This window comes from Prinia subflava, chromosome 1, assembly GCF_021018805.1.
Source record: "Prinia subflava isolate CZ2003 ecotype Zambia chromosome 1, Cam_Psub_1.2, whole genome shotgun sequence".
Taxonomy (NCBI): domain Eukaryota; kingdom Metazoa; phylum Chordata; class Aves; order Passeriformes; family Cisticolidae; genus Prinia; species Prinia subflava.
In genome coordinates, this window is record NC_086247.1 from 39633832 (window position 1) to 39658594 (window position 24763).

Here is a 24763-nt window from a genome sequence, read left to right on the forward strand (position 1 = left end):
AATCTGCCAGACTGCAAGAGCTCAGGGGTAGTGTATTCCATGAACTCAGGAAGAGTTACATTCTGCAGCTGTGATGACATTACCAATATAGAACAAAACCCAGCAGGCCCTGCACAGCTATTTATAGTCCTGGGATTTACCCTAGTGGCATCTCCTGGATTCAGCCATTGAATTCAGGTTTTCAAATTTTGGTGCAGAGATTGCCTTTCTTTTAACTCTACCATTATATCTCCTTGACTAACAGAGTGATTAAACAACCAAACATATTCATTGAAAACTGTCTATTCAACAGCATCTCCTTGCCCCAACGGCTTAAAACTCCTGTATCCTTTCTAAATGTTTATATATAGCTGAGCTATACATACTGCAGCAAGTCTTCCATCTGCTGGACAAAAGGCAGCACTAAGCTTCCTTAACAGGAAACAGATGCAACAAATATCTGAGAGCAACACAATGACAGAAGAAAAGAAAAAAAAAAAAAAAAAAAAAAGAGAAGAAGAAAAAAAAAAGAGAAGAAGAAAAAAAAAAAAGGCAGCATCAGGGCGCTCTTGTTCTTGTCTAAGTGCAGTAAGTAAATAAAGGTGAAAATGCAGCCATCTGAATAAAGAGATACAGAGGTCAAGCATCTGTGGCCAAGGAGAAGCTCTTCTATTTTCCCAGTATTCCTCATTTTACAAACTGTTTCTACAAGGTCTCTTTATTTGTGCTCTTACAAAGGACCTGCATTACTCGAAATGGAAATACTACAGACCTTCTGCCTTTCGGGCTGTTTTGGGTTCGTGATTGCCCTAATCAAGCAAGTAGAGAAATTTCCCTCTGTGTTCTTTGCCTGCCTAAGGTGTCTAGCTAAATCAGAACATCATGTATTCTGTGATCCCGAACCAGCTGGGCAATTGCCACATTCCCATGCCCTGGAGCAGGTTCGGAGGGGATGCCAAGCCAAGGCCTGAAGGCTTTTCACTCCAGGATCCAGGACTGTTCCCTGCGCTCCTGGGGAGAGGAGCTGTGCCCTGCTGTGCCCGAGGGTGGGGAAGGAGAAAGTGCTCCTTCATCTGCCAGTGCATCCCAGTCAGACATGGAAAAGCAGCTCTGTATCAAACTACAGGCTGTCATCTACTCATTCAAAAAACCTGGAACATGGTCTTAACCAAAGTTCACTCGATCTTTCAAAGCTCAACTACATTTCTATTATGTAGCTTGCTTTGAGACACACCACCCCCCCCCCCCCCACAGCAGTATTTTTCCCTGAGGTATTGCCTAAACCTTGAGCCAATCAAGGATGCAAAAGGAGAGGCTGCAGGTCTCCTTTGGAGTTATCCACCCTTCCCTAAAAAGTACAAGAGGAGGGACAGTTGTGAAATTGCAACCAAAGCCAGGAAAAGATGGGTGACAGAGCCTTGTGGGATCATTCAGAGACCTTAAACAGAATTAGCAGACACTGCTAATAATGAAAGCTGTGCCAATAATATGAGCTTTATTGTTTCTAGATCTTGATAACAAGAGTTTTACCTCTTTTTTTTGACATAGAAAATTATACTCGTTACACTGCCCTTAATGGTCACAAGCATAAACAGGTCTCGGTGTTTCAAAATTTATCTTCAGAAATTAAAGACCAAAAAAAAGGTCCAGAAGAAGCATGTTGGAGACCTCATAATTTATGTTGCCAAAGACACCACAAAAAAGCCCTCTCTATATATCTGTACATGTGTGCACACAAAATCTTATAGAGATTTATATCTGTATCAGCTATCTTCAGGGGTCAGTGTCACAAAGTTAAACATGGTTTAGTGATAATAGTTGCAAGAAAATATTTTTTAAAGCATAATAATTTGTGAATGGGACAGTTCCTCAAGAAGCCACAATCTCTGAGAAAAGTAAATAAACTTACATAGAATAAAACTAATTACAACCATAAAAAATCATAAAAACCATAAAAGAAATGTGAAGAGAAAAGATTGACAATTATTTTTAAGGAAACTAAGAATAAAGACAATGTAATGGTGTTATCATAAATTTTCTGTGATGACTTGGGCACAGAATAAATGTATAAGGAATAGCTCACTACCCTGTTTTATGCAAGGTAAGTCAGATGCAGTCATACCATAAAGCTGATGAAATTCTATTTCTTTTCTTCAGAAATATTTAAGGAGGCTTCTATATAAAGGTTTAAATTTGGATATTATTTGTTCAATCAGGTTGAGACCATGTGTTAGAAGAGTAAGTGGCAGAGGAATGCTTCACAATTTTCAGGTCAGAGGATGCCACAAAATACCCAGACTTAAAGCAAGTCAGTCTGTGTCATTAAACAGCAAATGTAACTGAGATATCTTCATTGCTATAGGACCTGCCAACCTTTAAAAAATCTTGGATAAAATAAACCATTGCCGGCAGCAGTACTAAGAGAATAAGAAAGCTAAGAACAGTAATTACATGTTAATTTTTGTGTGCTTACATTAGATCATAGGAACTGGTTTGACAGATTTTTTGATGTTGTTACAAGTCCAGCTGATAGCAGCAAACAGTGTCAGTGCAGCATGTGCCCATCCCCAGATGAAAGCAGTCCCATGCTTGCTCCCCCCATGCTCTCCTGAGTGTTACTGCAATGGCAGCCAAAGCCAGGCTGGCTGTGCAACTCCCACCCAAAAGCACTGGCACGGGCTACAAGCAGGGTATGCTCACCACTGGACCAACATAACCACCAGGTGTCAGGACATAAACCGTGCTTTTCATGAGAGTCTACAGGATCAGTTCCCATCACCTCCAGCTTGACCCTTCTGGAAGAAATAAAAGTCATTGGAGAAGACAGGAAGAGTGGGAAAAGGCAAGTAACAGAAGGGTAGAGTTCACTGATACAGAGCAATCAAGATCACATGCTAGCACGGACACAAGCAACCCCAGCTCCTTTTAAGATAAGCAAATGAAAGTCATGCATAGGAACAAAGACAAGGACTTCTGCTCTGGTGATCAGAAGCACTGAAAAGAGTCATCAAATCAACATGGAGTCTTAGCCAATTTTGTCCCCAGAGGGGCTACTGTGTTTCCAAGATGTTTAAAATGAAGACTACTAAGCAGGAGCAGAAAACAGGACCACAGTACTTCCTTTAACTCTGTGTTTGCATCCTTCTTTTCTTTTTCTTAAACATAACCTGTTATCAAGCTAATATGTTAAAAACAACCTTGATCAACTACAATTACATCAAAAATGTGTACAGGGATAATTTAGAGGTTTGATGGTGCAGGATTTAGAGACCCAATCTTCTCAGCTGAACAGAGAAAAGCTGAAGGAATGATTTGATCATTTTCTTTAAGGACCTGGATGAAGAACAGTGGCACTAACAACACTTTTCAAGCTAGTAACAAAGATGTAGTAAGACCCAAATGCTGAAAGTTGAAGCCAAATATTCAGAAGATAAATATTAACAATGACAGTACTTACTTGTTGGTTAAACCATTTTTTCACAATATTGAAGAATAAATATCTAAGACTCTAAGATTATTCTGAATATTGAAGTAATATGTATTTTTTTAATTGATGCACTTACATAATATATTGTATCATGTATTATTCAATTATATATCACTGTAATTATATTACTGTAATTATATTACTGTAATTTTCACTACAGGACACAGTTTTTAAATAACACAAACCATCAGACTGTACTATTATGAATTACATCATAATTAAACTATCAGACTAATTATTAATTACGTGTGTATTATTAAAATAGGCCATCAGTAATGATTTTGTAAAAATAAATATATTCAAGATGCAAATGTCTAGATAAGCGGTATGTCAAGGTACAGTTCAGTTTTTTGACCAAAGATTACTAACAATGTAAGACAATTGATTGTTTTTGCATAGACTTCCAAAAAAACCATCCTCAACTATAGATGAGATATGGAAAATCATATTTCCAGGGGATAAATCTTAACAATGGAAGGGAAAAAAAGTCCTTAGAATAAAAATTTTGGAAAATCTTCAACAAAGGTTTTGCTGTACAACTCAGGGGGAAAGAAAACATAATAGGAAGATAACGAGTAGTGTAAGCAAATAAATATCCTGATTTACACACCTCAGGTATCTAAAACCCTCAGTATTTCATTTCCAAAAAAATTTTTAAAAAGAAAGAAAATTAAAGAAAGAAAATTAACTATTTTAAATATTTTCATATCTCTTCATATATGAGCATGTGTGCATTGAATACACTGTTATTTACTAGCAATGATTTGCATCACTTAGTAAATTCTAAATTAAAGCCAAAACAAAAAAAGGTTAAAATTAAAATATCATTCCTGTCCTCAAAGATCAATTGTTTGGCCTTTTTTAAACTTCCTGTTTTGCTCTATAGGAACTCTTCTTTATCACACTTGATTCACAGCACATGCTATTATTGTTTTGCTTTGCTTTATTCCCCATCAGCAAAAAAACTACTGCACCTGAACAAGACTCTAAACTGCTTTTCCATGCATGTTTTCTCACAGAATTAACTGACACCAATAGATTGTTTGCTTTTAACCCTGACATCCCCCCTCCAACCTATTTTTGAAACAAATTTTATTTTAGGATGTCCTGACTCTGATACTAAATTGGAAACCCTGGTGTGAATTTTATAGAACACTATTTCCTTTTATAGAGGATGTTCACAGCTAATCTGTCATCTAAAGGGCAGACAGAGGCCACAAGGTTAGGAAACCAAGACAGGTGGCCCAGCAGCAGCCTGAAATCTAAACTTTTTTGGCATTTTGTGCTTAATTTTATTGCTAGGAATCTGAGTGTTTTCTCACAGTTCCATGTTTCATTAACACTAAAAAATCCTCAGCTCTTTAACAGAATAGGCAAACATTGAGCAGAAGAAGTTTCTTGCAGAACAGTTTTTCCACCCGGATAAAGATGGACAACAAATTCCCTGTTTCCCATAGATCTTTTCCCAAGAAGTTATGCCAGGAAATGAAGAATCCGGGTTGGTTCAGGCTTCCCCTCAGCCCTGCAAACACACACTTGTGTTTCTATGTTTACAACATGCTTTTAAAAAAAAACATATTTACCTCATCAGCAAGTGATGTCAAACCCCCTCATTCTATTATTATTAATAATGTAACTGAATGAAATTTTTGTTCTATTCTATACCACTTTTCAATCACTAAAAACTACTGGTTTGTACTTGCCATCTAACCCAGTGTAAACACATGGCATGGCCACTTTGTCACCAAAGCAGCCACAGACTGAAGGTCTTTGACTCCTCCCTTTCTGTAGCACATCAGCAGTCACACGTTTTTCCACAGTTTTTCCACTGTTCTTACATCCTGGTAAGACCAAGTGATTCTGCAGATAAAGCATAGTTTGTCCTTGTGCAGACAAGACAGGTTGGAGAAACAGGATCTAGTTCTGTAGAATTGATCTTGCACTGAGCATTGCAGCAGAGAGAAATGGATCACACGGAGCTCCTGTGCCAGGATTGCACCATGAGCTGGTGCATTTAGGCAGTAATCAGGAAACAGGATTTCCACTGTGCCCCACATGTGCAATGCAGGTATCACCCAGATTATGGAGTAAAAATATTCTCTTGCTCCTCCCAAAAAAAGATGTGGAGGAGTAGTAAGTCCTACTTTGGACTTAAAATGCTACATGAACTATTCAACTCAGCATTTGCAAATCTACATCACCCATGGCATCAAACACCAGCTCAGCTAGAAGGTAGGGTTTCCCCACAACCCATCAAACAAGTATGGAACACCCAAATATGCTCCAACAGCACTTTTGCTTTCACATCTCTTTCACATCAGCCTCCCATTATGCTGAGGGTTTTTATTTGAGCACACAATCTGACTTTGAAAGCTTCAGTTAGCAAGTCTTGAGGAAAATTCCTCCTGAAGACCACGTTTTGCAGAAAAGCAGCAGGTTCAAACTTGCTTAGCAACTGTGCTGAACTCAAATGCAGAGATCCTGCTAAACATACAACCCAGAGCAGTTAACTTACTGAAAAAGTTTCCCATATTGAACACAAGTAACACTATTTTATACCATTATCATGTTAAAGGCAGACACCAATCTAGTATTTGGGGAAGGGGCTTGCAAAACGTAGAAAGAAAATAGAAATGTCTGTGTTTACGTGTATGTCTGCAAATGGGATGGAAGTAACTGTGTAGTAAAAATAATTGCCATGACACAAAATAACTGTTCATCTGTATTACATTGTTTCCATTTATTATCTACCATATATAAACCATTTTACCAAAAAGGATACACACTGCACAGAAACACAAGATACGATGTACATTTTGAGAAAATTCCTGACATTCTGTTCCTTACAATTTCTCTGTCTTCCCAGACATGTAAGATAAACATAGCTAGACTGACTTCAGCCAGTCATTTACTTAAACTTTTATGGTTTATAACCCTCAAATCTGCCAAAATCTGCCAAAACCCATATGCAAAAAGATATCAAGAATGAAAGCAAAAAAGGGTTTTCCCCTCTGGTTTTCCCACATTTTTCTACACTAGCCCACCTGATAACAGTTTCTGACAGAAGTCCACTTTATTTGTAGTAGTCTTTCTAATTTGGACTTGTGCAAGTAACACCAAATGAAATAATTTGTGCATCAACAAATGCTGCAGCTTTTGAAAATGCATCTTCTTAATAGTTTTTCAACACGTCTGATTTTAACTTGGGAGGTCTTTGAATACAAGAATAGGACATCAGACAAACAGAAGACCCATTTTATAAAACTGAGAACCATGATACTTGATCCATAAATGCCAAACTAATAGGCTTCTTGATTCTCTCTCCTCCCAGTGGCCCTATACTCATTTTCTGCACAAAATTCACCATCTCTTTTTTAAGATAGAAGTAACAGTTCTACTAATTAAAAGGTTCTACAGTGATTATAGATTTTTCTATTTGCTGAATTCAGGGCTTACCATTTTATGTTATCTTGAAACATGTTTTTACACCAGTTAAATATGATTTGTCAGCAATTACCCTTATTTTGGTTTAGCATGTCCTTTGTTAATTAGAATAGTCCCTAATGCAATCTTGACAAGCCCTGGAGTTGGCAAGCCCTTAAGCTATCATCAGTTTCACAAGTTTCTTAATTTACACCTGCTGAGATAGAATCAGCAGACTTGGGTTTGTTTAAATGAAAATTTCTGTTTGGATTACAGACAGAGGCTGCCTACCCATGGGCATACATATTGGGATAAACAGCCACCATAGGTGGCCACTCTCCAAGTGAGAAACATTACAGAAAGTTGGCTGTACAGATAAAAGAAAATAAATGAAGCTATACTACAGGACATGCATTTGCATTTGCTGTATTTCAATCAGTACAAGGCTGATTTTGTTAAATTCAGCATTAAACTTCCATAAGCATTATAAAGGTCTTTAAAGACAAGGTACTGCAGTGATGTGTATGAGAGAACAGTTACACACAGACCAAAGCTTTCAAAACTGACTAGCAGTTGTTAGCCCATTTCTCCCAATTTAACGATGTACTTTCAAGAGTCCAAGTGTTCATTTTTTGAGAAACACAAATCAAACAAAACCATTTCCACACATATATGGCATAAATACATGTTACAGTATTTTAATTCTTATAGGAACTTTATTTTCAGGTTTGTTATTAAAAATCTTTACCCCGAAGGCTGGTTTTCAGTGAATCTTTTTAAAAAGAAGAATCAAGAACTGTTATTCATTATGAAAAAAAAATGTAAAATGTATTTAAAGAAAATACTTTAAAGCTGTTTCTAAAGGGAGAATAAAACAATAAAAAAATCAGAATATAGTTTTGTTTTGTAAATGAAAGAAGCAGTCAAGTATTCTAAAGTCAAAATTACAACTAAAGAAATCTGCATTAAGTAAAACTTCTCATATCATTATCACCTTTTCTGCAAATGTATTTATGATGAAAACAACTAATTTAATCCAGTTTAAAGTGTTTGGATTAATCTAAACAAAACCTAATTTACATTGCCTGAAGACTTAAATACTTCATCATGACTGCTATGTTAGTTACTTGCTTATATTGCTGGGGTTTTTTTCCTAATATGATTCAACTACCATGTTTGATTTAGAGATTTGCTCCCTGCTGCAATGTATTTAAATAAATTTGGCAGCGAGGAGCAGAACACGATGACCTGGCCCTGCAGAAGGTTAAAGTCAACAATTACAAAGCTTTTAGCTGTGAAAACAACCAGTAAATCTTGAAGCAAGCCAATAACATTTTTCTTCTATTTTCTCACCAATTAAGTGAGATCCTGTTTCCTAGTCTGAGGTGCATGTAGGTTATCAGGTGTGTGTGTGCCTTTAGGATTAGCCATGTTCATGGCAATAAAATTAGCATAAGGAACTGGGAAGAGTTTACACAGTCCAAGTCCAGCTTTTCCATGCTCCATCTCTCATGTCACAAAACACTCCAGAGTCATTTCATTTGATTACTGCTTCGACATTCACGACAGGAATAATTATGAATCATGTGTAGAGTATATCAGACAAGTTCATTGTCTTTGGCTCTAATAGATACTCACCATAAATCATTTCTGCTTCTCAATATCTTCAGAAGGCATGACTGTAGAAAAATTCACAGATACATAGGGACTGAGTAAAAAAAAACATCAACAGGCTTTAGCAGCAGTGGAAAACAGCTCTAGAATATTTTTCTCTGAAATTCACTTATTATTTTGCTCAAAAAAGAACTGCTACAGCAGTGATCTTGTACTTAGCACCACTGTGGGTGCACCTCAAATCCTGTGTTCAGTTTTGGGCCCGTCACTACTACACTGAGGTGCTGGAACATATCCAGAGCAGGGTAACAGAGCTGGTGGAGGGCCTGGAGGATGAGGCTCATGAGGAGCAGCTGCAGGAGCTGGGGTTGTATCTTCTGGAGAAAAGGAGGCTCAGGGGGGGTCCTTATCACTCTATAACTACCTGAAAGGAGATTGTAGAGAGGTGGGGTCCATTCTCTCCTCCCAGGTAACAAGTGATAGAATGAGGGGAAATAGCCTCAAGTTGTGCCAGGGGAAGTTTAGATTGGACATGAAGAAAAAAATTCTTCACAGAAGGCATTGCCAAGCATTGGAAGAGGCTACCCAGGGGAGTGGTTGTGTTCACCACCCCTGGAGGCATTTAAAAGAGGTGCAGATGTGGCACCACCCCTGGAGGCATTTAAAAGAGGTGCAGATGTGGCACCCAGGGACATGGTTTAGTGGTGGGCTTGGCAGTGCTGTGTTAGCAGTTGGACTCAATAAAAAAAGCCTTTTCCAACCTAAATGTTTCTATGATTCTAAGGACATGCCCTTCTCTGTTCAACAGCTCCCACTTTGTTATTAAGGAACTCTCTACAGAAGACTGTCAGCAAACACAGGGATCAAGTACTTTATTTAATAGGCACTAAATTGTGAAAAACACTTATCCAATCATTTTTCCAGGTAAACTGCAGTGGGGTGAAAAAATGAAAGGTGATAATTTTATATTTTTATGCATATATATACGCATTTCTTTCCACTGTAATGCATGCAGAAAATTATACTCCTGTGATACTTAGTTTTGCTCCCAATATGTTTCCAGAAATCATAACTTCTCTTAAATAGGAATGAATTGAGTACTATTCTTCCTTTGCTCAAATCTCTGACTTTCATTATGGCTAGTCTCTCTATTGTAACCACCCTCTGAGTTGAGGTGTTTTTATATTGTACTTAATTATACAGTATCTAGTGTGGGGCTCTTTTCTGGTTGTCTTCCTCCACAACCCAGATGATAATCTTAAAACAATGTTATGCCATATGAGTAAAAATATAAGATTCAGGCCAATTTTGTACTGGTGATTTCCCACTTGCTCTATGAGATCAAATATAAATTTAGAGTCTAATCTTTGTTTTAGAAAGATTTTCACTTTAAATTTGCAGAAACAGCCACGCTGTTTCTAAAGTAGATGACTTTAACTTTCTGACCACTCATTACAGAGATTTGTGAGGTTGGCACAATCTAAGAATAAGATGTACCCCTGCATGCATGACTCTTCATGTTAATGAAAATATTAATATAAAAAATATTCATGCAAATTATAAAATGAAGTCATATAGACCATATATTGCAGGAACTGATTATCGATATTCAGCAGCATGTGGTGTTCCCTGTGAGACACTATGTAAAATATTTAATAAACTAATTTCTGTAAAATTACATATCATCTCATGAACAACACAGTATATTATCTACCACTGCCAAGAGGAGGTGCCTGCTCCTGTGCAAGTGCTCTCAAGACAGGGAAGAGTGTTTGAGGTTACTGATGGTGAAATGGGGAAGAGTCTGAGGGAGCAGAGTACCTGGGATTAATTTGGAGGAGCGAGTGAAAAGGGAGGTGGTGAAGTCCTTTACTGTACAGCTGGGTGAGGGGGATGCTCTGAGGAATAACCAGACAGGAATTCCCTGTGGTATTTAGTTGTATCTAGCTCAGTTCTTTTGCTCCAGTCTGTTGCACACCATTCCCTCACTGCTGGGATCCAAGAAACAAGAGAGCAGCCCTACTGTTGTAACCTGTTAACACATTTGAAGAACTTCCTACATTATTTTTTTGATAAAGCAAAACATCAAAATGCATGTCATGACAATCTCTGAAATACTAATTGATCACACCATATTTTTACAATGTGAAAGCAATTTCTTCAATCTAGAACCACTACATTTGTATTGAAAATACTAATGTTACTTTATTTATGTTAGGGGGGAAATAAGTTTAGACAATTTTGCCTTGTGACCAGAGAGAACAAATGGTCACCATCATTTGTAAGCAGAAATTGAGCCTTCAGTCTCTACTCACAAATGATGTTTTCAAAGCTCTGCTCCCACCCTTAGGTTATCTCTTTCTTCAAGTGTGGTGTGCAAACACAGATGCAGAGCTCACCTGAGGTCTCTTATAGTGAAATAATGAACTCCTGGGTGTCACACATGTTCTTCTTCATGCTTGCTGAGATGACCTCTGCTTTTTTTTTTTTTCACAGCAGCTTTGTTGACTCAGATCACTAGGAATATGATGAAAAAAGAGATTAAGGTAATGTATTTTATTTTACACTACAGGGGACTGGGAATGTAACTGCAGTCAGTTATTATGTCTCAGATGAGGTGCAGCCATTCCCCACTAAGAAACAGCAACTTTTCAAACTGTTCCAACTGAACTATTCATCACTCACAGGATTCTGCTGAATAAATAGCTTAATTTACATTCAACTGTTGCCTTAAGATTTTCCCCTTTCTCTCTTGTAACATAATTCACAAAGTCAGTTATTCTTTTATTTATATATGTACATTTATTATTTGTACTTAATTGAATTTGAACTTAATTGAAGTTCTTGCTGATATCAGGCTATTTCTCCAAATTACCAGGATAATTTTAGCTTCTAATTTTATCATTTATAATGTTTTCAGCTCTACCCAAGCTGGCAAAATCCAGAAATTTTGTTAAGTATAGTCTATGCTCCCGACTCATTATTAAATGCAAAAAGTAAAGAAATGGGCCTGTATGTATATGTATGTATAATGATTCCATCTGAAAGAACTTGTATAGGTAAAGCACTGATAACTGATTATCTGTGATTTATTCTGGTCCATGTCTCCCCAATTCAGGGGAAGTAACATATAACAACATCAAAACTTCTTCTGTCATCAAGCTACATACATTGCTTCTCCCTTAAACACTCAACCACTTACTGTGCTGACACAGGAAATCATGCTGAATTGATAAAATTTATTCTTGAAAAATTTGTTTGTTTTTGTTTCGTTTTCTTTATCCTCTCACTACTTGTAACGTTAATTATTTGGCTTAATATCTTTCTGATTATCAGCATTAGACCAAAGGATTTGCAAATGTCAGGCTTTCCTTAAGAAAAATATTATGTCCTTTTATTATTTCAGGGAACCTTCTTTGGGGTTGTGAAACAGAATGTCATGACTATTCTCACTAAGTTACCTCCTATTTTTACATTTTCCACTGTCCGTTTCCACCAGTATCAACATCATTTTTAGAAAATTGGAGATTGCACAACTATTGTTTTTGAAAACTTTAAAAGCTAGAGGTATAGAAATACTGATTTAAAGGCCTAATACAGACAAATCTACTTGCCTAGTTACCTTCCCACTTGGATCATTTTTCTCCTCCTTTCTTGACTACGTTACACTTTCCATTAGTTTTCCTTCCTCGGTGCCTTGCATTTAAGATGCTATAAATACAGATATCAGAGGAGGTCTCCTTGCTCCTGCTGTAGGAGGAGGAAAAACTTGTTTGACAAATGAGCCTTCCAAGCTGAGACACTCATAGTTTAAACTGACACTGTTTGCCTTCCTGTCATCAAGGATAACAGAGGTAAACTTTGGAAATCAGTTAGTTTCTCTTGCTTTAAAGTAAGTCATGAGAACTCATGGAGGTTACAGATACTGGAAAATATCTGTAATTCCTGGATATTACTGTAGTTCTAATTTAGGAAGTATGAAGAGTCGAGTTAATGTGGTTTGTTTATATGGGACGTCACAACACTGTTATTGTTATTCATCACTTGGCACAAAGGGGAACTTGGAGCCTTTCCAGGCAATCTACAAACTGCAGTAATTTCACAAAACACTTGAGACAGCTGAAGAGGGGACATCAGCAATGGAGTTTTATCTAGCTCAGACACCAGGATTCACTCCCAGGTCTTGACTTAGGGAGGTCTCAGATCTGTGATAAATTTAGCTCCAAAAGGAGCTGCTTATGCTGCAGGAGCAATTGCATTCTCCAGGCAGGATGCTCTTCTGCAAGGATGCAGGTCTTTAACATGTCCTATGTGATATCTGCCAGCCTTTTATTACTGACTTGAACACCCCTAGGACATCTCAGATGCTGTCAGGCTTTCAAGTTTAGAAAAGTATAGCACTATCTGGAAGGTATTTGAGTCACAAAATCCACTGATTTAAAAAAAAATGTAAACATTTAGAGAGTCTTTCTCAGTATGTAGAATACCAGAATGATTACAAACTTTTCCAAAACTCAGGAATGTGCTATGGCATTATTGCTGATGTAAATTCAACAGCAAAGTTAAAGACAAACTTACTGTCACCCCAGTATAAAATGTTTAAAAATTCTGCTCCTTACTTTGAGATTTACAGTTATTTTATCCCCGGTAGAGATAAGGATTCTCTAAACCATGCATAAAAATTAATAGAAAGTCTGAAAAAGTATCTGAAAATATTAGTACATACCACAATACATATTTGCCTATGAAGACCATTTGATAAGATTTTTTCTACAAGAATACAATTTTACCTGAGATGGGAGGGAGATCATAGGAAAAGTCTGATGGCATTTCTTTTAGATCTCTAACCTCAATAAAATCCAAAAACATTCCTATTGAGAAAAAAGGATCCGGAATATTAGAAAGGTTCCCTGATGTCCTTGTGAAATGGATATATTATATATATACAGGTCATCCACAGAGGGTTTCAGGCTCTAACCCACAAAGGAGTGTCACTAATGGCAGCACCACTGTTACAGACACGAGTGGTAACCTTGTCATGTGTGCAAACCAAAATGAAAGGGGAGCTCCTTGTCACTACCAAGTGCAACTGGAACGTGTTCTGGAGGTTCTGAATGGAAAAGTGACTAACACAGGAAACACAGCAGTCAGCAAAACCAATCTTTCCCTGAGGAAGAGGAGACTGCTTAGTTTCCAGGTTGCAGAGGTGGGGAACACTGTAGGTTTCACTGCAGCAGGAATCACATGAATTTCTAGTATTTCACTCCAGGGAAAAATCTAATCTTGTGTGCACTGCCAGACACACTTGCCATTAGCAGATCACAACTAAAGGAGAACACTAGCAGCCAATATTCCTCCTATGTAAAATAAATTCTTAGTGTAAAGTGAAAAACTATGGCATTACACAGGCACAAACTAAAGTGCAAGAAAACTAGAATGTGGGTGAGGAAGGGCAGCTAACTATCCTGCTGAAGCTGAGGATTTGTGGAGGTATTTCTGCAATACTGCAGTCATGTATGCACAGCAAATTACATGAAGGCCATTTGGGAACGGTGAAATGAAAAATCTTGCCCAAGGATGTGTGTTGTAGCCAGGGACTGTTAGACAAATAGAGGAAATAGCACAATTATGTCAAGGTTGTCAGGCAGCAGAACAAGCCTGAACATGTTTTGTTGCGTTACTGCTGTGGGTGGCTTCTCTACAGCAGTAAGTTCTTATTGACTGAATTATTCACAGATCATATATTTTGACAGCAATAAATAGTCACTCTGGAGTACTTCATGCATTCCATGTCCATCTAGATACTTCATCCTGACTGGCAGAATTATTAAGGTTGCTAGGAATGCAAGAGCATTCATATCCAACTTACCCCTAAAAGGTTTCAGATAACCATCACATCAATTTTTTTTTTTAATTCTGCTAAAACTAAATAATTACCTATAAATACAAGCAAGCAATTGCCTCTCTGCTTCTAAACATAGACTACATACAAAACATTGCAATTTTTTCATGAAGAAATCTAATCACAAATCATAATCTTAATAATAAATCTAATGTAAATCACAACCTTCTTTTATAAAAATTAAGATTGTGCTGCTACAAATTGTTGTCAAGTGATATTTATGCTTTCTCAGCCATCTAGTGGTCTTGTTCCCCAGCGAGACTTCCCCTGAAGGGAGGCAGCATGGCTGGTTCTTTGCAACCTACTACATTCTCAGCATGAAGCTTCCTGTGGGAAAGCAGCTATTCAGGCTCCATTGTGCACCTTTGATTTTTATTTTTTTTTTCTTTTTATGAAGAAATAGAATAGATAGTTATGAATTCTACTCCACGTGTTTAAAATGTGAGAAGTATGAAGCTGAATTGGTAACAGCAATTTTCACTCTAGAGAAGTTGTAAGGTTGTATGTTGTCCTGTTGCTGTTCTGGTACTTTAACCATAGGTTTCCATGAACGCTTTTTTCAGAGCAAAACTGGACTAAAGCCAAGAAAACAGTAGCCTAACTCGGATCAGTGTTACTTCTTTTGTCACCTTGGAACACGATGGAATAAAAACCTCAGGTTTGTCAGTCAAAGTAAAGCCATCACACAGCGTTTTCAAATCAACTCTTTTCTTCTTTCAAAAGTGGTGCTCTGAGCTTGATTTCATTGAAGAAAATTTTTATGTAGATCTTTTAATTGACATCTTGTCAAGGCTGTCAAATTTCCAAAGAAGGTGTTTCACTGAGTGACAGGCTGTTTTGGGAAATTGTCTGTCCTGAGAGTAAATTCATCTGGATGTGGTTTTTTGCACATTTGGAAAGACAAGTCTAGTTTTCTGCCTTTCCCAACTAGAACAGCCTGTAAATTACTACAGAACAGATTACACTGAATAGACAAGCGATTACCTAAGCTTACTTACATAAATACACCCAACCCCTGCATACAGTAAACCCATCTGGACAAAGGTAGCTATCCCCCACATTAATGATACAGAGTATAAGTGATGCTTCACTTTCTGGGAAGTTAATAAAGCAGGCTTTAAGGGCTGTAATTGGAAATCAGACTCAGGAATGAAATACACCTGTCTCTCTAAGATTCCTTGCTGGACACTAAGAATTGGTTGAAGGAGATGATCTCTTGCAGTCATTTCAATATGCAGCAACAAAATAACAGCCTTGTTGTTTTCTGCATCTCTTGTGGGGAGGGGGATTTCCAGATTATATATGAGTAGGTACAAACCAATGGGTTATTCCCTCAGAAATTACTTTGACCTATTCAAGAATAACAAAATAGATTTTTTTTCTGCCTCAAGTTCAGCCTTCTCCAATATCCTGCTCTGCAATAATATTTGTAGGGAAATAACAGGTAATTCTGTCTGAGAAGAGAAGGAACAGCATTTATAACCTGACAAATTCTAGCAAGTTTTCCATGTATTTAATAGCCTCTACAGGTTTAACATCTAACTCTAAATCAGTGGTGAAATGAGTCCATTCTCTTTAAAGCAAACCCAGGACATGGTGATCCAAGGTTCTTGCATCAGTACTAGTGAGTGTTTTTGCAGCATTCAACATTCAGTCATCACACCCAGTTCAAAGGTATGAGAAATTTATACAAATTTCACTCTTCTAAGGGGAAATCTGCTTCACCTTGCTCAGGGAAACCAGTTTTCACTGTTGATTTTGCACAGGCAAAATTATCATAGCTTGACATACAGAAAGACTATGATGTAAATCAAGTAAACACATGCAGTCTCACCCACAGAAACTTGTAGGAGAGATAACTCTCATTAATATAAAGAAAGCATAAAATAAAAAATCAAGACTACATAACCTGACTCTGCCTTAGCTCTTCCACAGTAATACTAATCTGTGCATTTGAAACCAGAATTTGTATGGTATCAAATCACTCAGCTCCATGAATCCACAAATATTGGTTCACCTTTCCAGTTAATTTGAACACAACCTTTACCCAGAAAAACATTCTAATATTCTTTATCTTTGTTCAACAGGAAACAAATTTTTGTTTTAAACAGGATGTGTGCAGGATAAATTTTGTTTCTACATGGCAATAACAAGAAGCTTTAAAGAAAATCAGACACCATAAAGTAATTCCACAATGCCTTGGAAAGAACCCAAGACTTGCTGGTACCTAAATATATTCTCTGTGGGTAAATGTAGAGGCCACCCTCAATGTGAACAATAACTATATTCCCCTGATAACTCTATGGAATACTCCATGAAATGAGTTCTCTTTGATAAGGAAAAGGATGGAAATTTACTTTCTCTGAACTGTTGCTTAGTAAAATGCAGCAGATACTGGCATTCTTCTTTAAACAAGGTAAAAAAGTATTTTCATGAAGAACTTTGTTTCTAAAATCTTACTTAAGCATTTTTCAATGTCAAGTACCTGGATTAATTAATTTGTATCACAATACAGCTATGATATAAAAATGAATTATTTAAAAAGGACAGAACAGAGCCATAATAAAAGAGCTCCAGTAGCTCAGACATTTTTACTTTGCTTGTTACTGCCCCACTGTAGGGGAAAAACATTCCTAAAATAAGTGTTCTGAAAGAGCTGGAAACAAATCTGTAATTTATTTAATTATGCAATTTCTGTAGACTGCATCAAGTCTCAGATATTTACTGATATCTCAAAGGGCATTTCTAGATTTGCTCTGAAATGTTCTGTATTTTCCTCCTTATGCTCTTTAAGATTCTTTTTACTGAAGGACTCATGATATCAAGAGTAGTGTTTTACTTTTATCTGTGCCAGGTGGCATATACCATGACATTTGGGTGTTTCAGTTTCTTTACCTCCAAATTCAAAACTTATATCATTAACATACTTTAAGAGCCACGGCAATTTTAATTTGTAGTGATACATAACCTATATTCATGTTTGAATTGAATCTAAGACGGACACTTTAGAACTACAATTAATCTCAAACTATACAAAATACAACATACAACCTGGAGATTAAAATAACTAGTGAGAAATCCCTTGACTCCACATAACCACATGTCCATTTAATTAAGTACATTTTTAAATCACTGGGGTAGGACAAAATGCTTGTTTGTAACCTACCTTGTAATTAGAAGTGAAAATTAGACATTAATATTATGCTGCCATGGTTAATTTTTTTTATGCTCCCCTGACCATCCTAGTCCTCTCCATTTTATACTGCAATCTATTACACAAAATTTAAAATCTATATATCAATTTGTATTAAAGTAGTAATCATTGCATATGCAGCCATGAATGTTATGGTTGCTAAAATATTTAATATAGTCCTCTTTTAAATCCATATTAATTTAAGAAAAACTAAGAATCTTATTGAACCAATCAATAGTTTTAATAATATCTGCAAAGGGAACATTATTGCTTTCACTATATTAATCTGGAAAACTAATCAATGTGGTGTCTGCACAACAGCTCTAAGGTACTGAATAAATAATATTTTTATATATAAAAAAATATTTAAAATACCTAAAAGCCTCCACACCCTGATTTCCAGCTTACCAGACCGGTGGCCTCGGCTATATGATGACCCTTGATTTATGATGACAGAAGAAAACAGTCCCTTTAAGAGTTCCAGCAACTGCTCTGATAACCTGAGTGGAGTGGGATAGCCAAGACCCACCAGAGATAATAGGGACACCATTTATCAGCACATAAACTGCTCATGCAGCAGCTGCAAGAGAGGAGAGGAGCACAGGAGAGGACAGGAGCACAGGAGAGGAGAGGACAGGAGCACAGGAGAGGAGAGGAGCACAGGAGAGGAGAGGACAGGAGAGGAGCACAGGAGAGGAGCACAGGAGAGGAAAGGAGCACAGGAGAGGAGAGGAGCACAGGAGAGGAGAGGAGCACAGGAGAGGAGCACAGGAGAGGAGAGGAGCACAGGAGAGGAGAGGAGCGCTTCGCCCCGCACCGCCCGCACTCTCCGGCAGTGTCACACCCAGCGCTGCTCGGAGCAGCCGCAGCCACTCCTGGGAGCCAGGCAGCCGCACAAACCAGCCCGGGACCTGATGCCTTAAGCTTTAATTTTCATGTTTTCCAGATTCTGTGCTGCCCAGGGGTGTAGTTCTGAGCCTCATATTAAGTGTTAGTAAGCTCTTTTCACAGAGTAGGTAGACAGAACAAATCCTTTCCCAGATGGAGACCAAGGACAACCTTCAGGCCCAAAAGCAGAAACAGCGGTGGGATGAAGGGAGGAACAAGAAGGATGAGACCTCACAACCTGAAGCTGTAATTGGGCAATTAAACCCCAATATGCAAATGGACCAAAACATATAAAAATGACTGCTCAGCCATTTTGTGACCATTTAGTCCACCCTGAGTGTAGCCCTGGTCAGGTTCCTGTCCTGCCCGAGGTGTACCCTGGAGGCCTTTCAGTAAATACCCACTCTATTCTCTAGCTCTGTCCAGTCTCCCTCCAGGTCAGCCTTCCCAAGGCATCACAGCCACTGCACAAAAGGGAAGCTGCCAACCATGTTTTACACAACTGAGAAAGTGCTCAGCGTGGCCTTAGAATACAGCACAAATGTGAACGTTCCTGAGTAGGATTTTCTGAAAAATACTTGTTTTGTGCTTGAACTAGAAAATTCTTGGTTTAAGCTTGAACCAATATATCAGTTAAATGACTTTCCCATCCCTAAATTAGTGCTCAAATGCATTTGAGAACTATACTCATGATTTTGAAAGTGATACAGGTGCCTGCAATTAAAGTAATCTCAGACTTTCCATTTAAAAAGCATGAAGTCAGCTTTCTACAGCTTTGGCACCACGTTTGGACCACAAATTTTTCATCCTAGTCAGCTGACTCCAGCAGAGTACACAAGTTTCAGCTAAAGCTAGTCAGATATCCCTGAAAATAGGGGAAGAGGAAATGTGTTTTTTTCAATCATATTAAATCAACTTTGGGATGCTTTTGCAGTAATTTTAATATTTAGCATTCCCTCAGTATCAGAAGTGTGATTACCATTGCCCTCCACAAGAAGTTGCCCAAGGTCTGCAGTCAAAACTTTAGGCTAGAAACTCTAAAAACTGTGAGGAGAATTAAAACATGAAATGTGAAGCAGGAAGGCAGGAGAAACAGCTCATAGAGATGAATCTACCTCATAGGAGGTTGAAAATAGGGCACAGTTGGGACTGAACCAGGAGACACTAAGGAACAGAGGTAAGGATAAAGACAGAGGACAACTAGGAAATGAAAAAAATATGAGTTAAAAAAAAAGGAAGGAAGCTACCAAGGAAAGGGGGAGGAAAGAGGTAGATTTCAGACAAAGGGGAAAAGCTTGGTATTTTGAAAACATAAAGAATAGACAAACCAGGTAGGAGAGGTTAGCTCATTACAGAAAATGAAAAAGGCTTATGTGTGTAAAAAAGAAGCAAACTAGGCAGAGTACAAGAGGAGACCACAGCAAAAGGGAAGGTACACAAAACACAGAGGCAAAGTAACAGATATGATTCCCAGAATGAGAATGAAACAAATTATTCCACAGCCCCAGCATCATTTTGTTGTCCTGCACTATTATCTCAAAAATACACTGACAATATTTGTTCCTTCACCTTGCAGCAGATTAAAATACAGGTTCATGTAGTAGAAAGAATTAGATGGTGTTGTTTCCTCATTTGCTGCTTCATTTCATGCAGACAGTGGACAAAGTTCTATGTAGAAATCAGTATTAAATGGTCAGCTTCAAGGCAAAGGGAATTTGACTTGGGAACTAGACATTGGGAAGGAAAAAGTGCTCCAAGTGCCACAATTAAGGATCATTTTGGTTTCAGACTTCATGTATGACTTCTGTTTAAGTTAGGGATTAACTGCATTGGAGTCCCCTAGAAAATGTGTGTATCATTTACAATCAATACTGATATTTTAATGATATTCACTGGAGTTAAAGCTGCATCGGTAACCTCAATCCTGGAATTTGTTTAACCTTACTTGGGAACTTGTTAAATTAAGCTTACTCCCCCCTTCCCTAATTTTCTTTTACTGGTGGTTTTGTTTTTTGGTTTTTGTGGGTTTTTTTATTTTTATTTTATAACAGAATTCAGCCAGGTACTGAGGCTATACTACTGTACTATTTCTAAAAAGTGTCTTGGACGCATGTAGTGAATCAATACACACACACAAAAAAAAAAAAAAAAACCAAAAAAAAAAAAAACAAAAAAAAAACCACACAATTAAAGGGGGGGGGGGGGGGGGGGGTGGGTTAGAACATTTCTGCAACAGTATGAGAAAGAGCCACTGCTACAGTTTTAGCAGCCCATAACTGTAGGAGTATGATTACCACGATGGTGACCAGCAGGGCTGGTCATCTAGGAGACAACTAGATTGTTCAGCTAGAATTTCCACTATAATTAGACCTCTCCTAGCCTATAATTATAATATGTCAGATATTTCTATCTAGACAAAATATTATATTGAAGTGTCTACGCTTTTAAAACAGTGACATATATGCAGTCTTATTTCCACCCTGCAGCCAACACCCTTAATATCAGACACTGGCTTTCATACTTCTCTCATTGTCAAGTTCAGGGGATGGGGAAGATGTTATGACACTGAAGGCAGTGCGATTTCAAGTGGGGTTTTTTTCAGTATTTCATTGACAAGCTGTTAAAAAAAAACTATCACTGGAGTTGGCAGTTGGAGTTGGCATATTCAGGATTTCTCAAGACCTAAATAAAATTACATTTTCTGAATTAATAAATAAAATATTATCTGATCACATGCTTTGACTAGATTTGTTTGAAAACACAGCTAGCTCTGTGGCCATAATGGGTTTAAAAAATGGTCAATGTCATACAATTTTCTAAAAATTTGTGCAATTTATAAGCATAAACTGCACAAATGCAGTTTTTCAGGATTTCTCCACCACAGCTTAGTGGGCTAATAAACTATGTAGAATAAAGTACACTTGGGCAAAAATATTTTTTATTCTCTATCACTTTTGAACTGTCATTTGCAAATTAAAATATCTGAAAATCTCCACTACAATTATTTTAAGTTGACTCCAGCCAGAATCTTGTAAACATTAGAAGAGTGATGATGTAGTTGTACCCTTGCAGTGGCAGAAATGTCACAACAGAGCACAGGTGAACATGCTTAAAGAAAAAAAACAACCCATTTTAATGGTGAATTGATACTCAGTAGTACCAACACTCGGGCTGCACTGTTTTTCCTCTTCACTGGTATAAATTGAGCATGAACCCCATAGCACTAAATGGCATGAACAGATTTGAAGGTAAGTGGCAGAAAGAAATATAATTTCTACATCCAGCTTCAATCCTGTCTGTGAATCCTTTGGTTCAAATAAAAATTACTATATACAGCAAAGTCACTTTCTCATCTACATCTTTCCGAAACAAATATATTTCCAGGCACACTTGTAAATTAGTATCAAAAACTTACCCAACTTGCTTTTTTGCAGATTGGAGGGGGTTTTTATCAATGCATGAATGCAAATGCAGTCTGGCATTCAAACCAGAAGGAAAAAAACCCACAAAAACCACACAAGTATAATCACATGTTCTCTAGTCCAAGAGACAGAGCAGCAGCAGAGATCTGACCATCAAGCGATGTGCTAAGAATACAGCCACACCTGGGAAAAAACATCTTTGGTCCTGGAGGCCCTTCCAGAGCCATTGCAATGGTGAATGAATCACTTCGGAAAGCACCGCCTTAGGGCTCCACACATTTAACTTGAGTGCCCCTCAAGGACCACGTGGCCAAGAAGAATAACAGAAACAGCTGTACATTCATTTATTTTCCGAAAATACTAAAAAAAAAAACCCAACATTAAAAATACAACTAGATACACGCTCTGGGCAAACAAATAAGACTGAAGATTTTGCAAAAACATCAATTATTACGGAACTAAAGGGAAAAAAGATGTAAACATTGCTTTAACACCAGCAGAAAACCAGTTGGAACGAGGCTTGCAGCCTGCAGGATAATCAGAATACTAGATAAGTCCGCGCAGACAAAGTTCGGGAAGCGTCCCAAGGAGATACGAATAAATTAGATAAATAGGAGCGGGGCCGGGCGCCTCCGTGCCAGTGTCCGTGCCGTGCCCAGCGAGCCCCTCACAAGTCGGGATAGCCGCAGTAGTAGACGGCGCTGCTGGCGTCCGACACGGCCGACGAGATGGGGGCCGCGCCCTCGGGCGGCGGCAGCGCGGCCGCGTCGTGGCCAGCGAAGGGCAGCCCGGGCTCGGGCTTGCAGGCGAAGCGCAGGTACTGTTCGAACTCGGTGCGGTCCACCTCGCCCAGCAGCTCCTCGGGCGGCAGCTGCTCCAGCTGCTCCCGGCACGGCGCCGTCTCGGGCGGCGGCGACGGCTGCCCCACGGCCCCGGGCGGTGGCAGCGGCGGCGGCGGGCCGCGGCCCGGGCCCGGCGGCTGGCACTGCCCGTAGTACGCGTGCAGCGGCGCCGGGCAGCCCAGCAGCGCCTGCAGCGACCCGCCCGCGCCCAGCGCCTCCCCGGGCGCCAGGTGCCGCCGCAGCGGCGCCCCCGACGGGCTCTCGGACGCCGCCGCCGGGTACTCGGCGGCCGCCGGGTGCGGCCCGTAGCCGTAGGGCAGCAGCGCGCACTCCTCCTGCAGTGGGTGCCCCGCCGCGAAGAAGGGCGCCTCGCTCTCCGCCGCGTCCAGCGGCGACGGGTCCGGCGTCGGCAGGCCGTAGCCGTCGAACGCGGCGCCCAGCGGCGGACAGTCCCGGTAGTGGCCCGCGCCCGCCGCCGCCGCGTAGCCCTGCTCGCCGTACGCCAGTCCCAGGCCCTCCGCGCACATCCTGCCGCCGCCGCCGCCGGACACCTCGCTGCCCAGCCCGGGCCCCGCCGCCGCCTCGCCCAGGCCGTGCTGCAGGAAGCCGCTCTCCACCCGCTTCAGGCGCTTCACCTGCTTCCGCCGCCGCGGCCGGTACTTGTAGTTCGGGTGGTCCTGCATGTGCTGCACCCGCAGCCGCTCCGCCTCCTCCACGAACGGACGCTTCTCCGCCAGCGACAGCGCCTTCCACGATTTACCTGCACCCAGCGACACCGTCAGACCCCGCCGCTCACGCTGCGGCACCCGCGCCCGCTCCCGATGGCTCCGCCGCCGCCCCCGCCCGCAGCCCGGACCCCCGGCCCCGCCCGGGCCTCAGCGATCCTCGCTCGCCCCCGGACGTCGCCGCCACACCGGCAGCCCGGCCCGACAGCCCACGGACGCCCCCGCTCGCCGCCCACGTCCCGGACCCTGAGGCTGCCCCGGGCTCCCGTGGATCCGCCCCGAGGGACCCCGCGCCCGCCCGCGCTCACCCAGCATCTTGCTGAGCTCGGCGTTGTGCAGGTCCGGGTTCTGCTGCGCCAGCCGCTTGCGCTCGTCCTTCGCCCACACCATGAAGGCGTTCATGGGGCGCCGGATCCGCGCCTCGCCTTTGCTCCGGCCGCCCGACGGCCCCGACGGCGCCGCGCCGCCCTTCGCCTTCGCCTCGCCCAGTGGGCTCAGCGACTCTGCCCACGGGCACATGGCCGGCATCATGATGGGCAGCGAGCACCGCCCCTGCGCCTGGTCGTCGCTGCTGGCGTAGCCCGCATCGGGGCTGCTCATCTCGGGCGCCTCGCCTCGGCTCGGGACGCGCTGCCCACGGCCGCCAAAGCCGCGGCTCCGGCCCGCCCGGGGGACACGCTCGGCTCTCGGGCCCCGCTCGCTGCTGCCGGAGCCCGCGCCCGGCCCGGCGCTATTTGAAGCCGCGGCGCGGCCAATGGCGCGGCGGGGGCGGGCGCGCAGCCGGACGGCGGCCCCGGCTCCCGCGGCGCTGCCCTGCGGGGCGGCCCCCGCGGCTCCGCCCGGCGCAGCGGCGGCGCCGGCACCTGAGCGCATTGCGGGCTCCGCCGCGGGCCGCGCCGCCCCCGCCCCCGGGACCCTGCCGGCTCCGGCTCGGGCCACCGGAGCGCGTTCGGCAGCGGCACCGCCTGCAGCCCTGCCCTCCCTCCGCAAGGGCAGCACTGACCGGCCCGCCGAGGCCGTGCGCTCATGGACATCCTCGAGCGGAGCAGATACACAAGAGAGGAAAGGGAGACACCCGAGAGACACTGAGAGGCATAAGCGGGTTGTTCTGCAAGCTGATTTGCGATGTAGCGTGGTAATGAGAAGACAAGTCATCATCTGTGCTCCACGCTTCGGTTTCTTACCCCGCAGTGCTACCTGAGCAGGTCGGGGTCGCCCCGACTGCTCCTGCTCTGCCTCCTCCCCCCGTAACCAACTGCTCGAGGGAGCGGCGCGGGAATGCTTCGGT

General features: G+C 41.1%; 2 protein-coding genes across 12 annotated transcripts in view; both read right to left on the minus strand.

Moving 5' to 3' along the window:
- Window positions 1-20562, minus strand: part of RP1 (RP1 axonemal microtubule associated) — a 219289-nt gene extending 198727 nt beyond the window's left edge. For 3 of the 11 annotated variants that reach the window (XM_063394047.1, XM_063394058.1, XM_063394010.1), the window contains exons 1-3: window positions 18007-20557; window positions 10903-11020; window positions 8528-8568 (exon numbers count right to left, since the gene is read on the minus strand). The gene's annotated coding sequence lies outside the window, so the exon portion shown is untranslated. Of the gene's footprint in view, window positions 1-8527; window positions 8598-10902; window positions 11021-12125; window positions 12254-18006 lie in introns of all 11 variants that reach the window. The other 8 variants (XM_063394093.1, XM_063394075.1, XM_063394084.1 and 5 more) reach the window with 6 other exon arrangements.
- A 1666-nt stretch (window positions 20563-22228) lies between these two features.
- SOX17 (SRY-box transcription factor 17) lies at window positions 22229-24190 on the minus strand. Its single transcript, XM_063394106.1, has 2 exons — window positions 23784-24190; window positions 22229-23510 (listed from the first exon to the last, which is right to left on the minus strand). The coding sequence occupies exons 1-2, from the start codon at window positions 24073-24075 to the stop codon at window positions 22576-22578; spliced, it is 1227 nt and encodes a 408-aa protein (XP_063250176.1). The 5' UTR covers window positions 24076-24190; the 3' UTR covers window positions 22229-22575.
- Window positions 24191-24763: the final 573 nt, after the last annotated feature.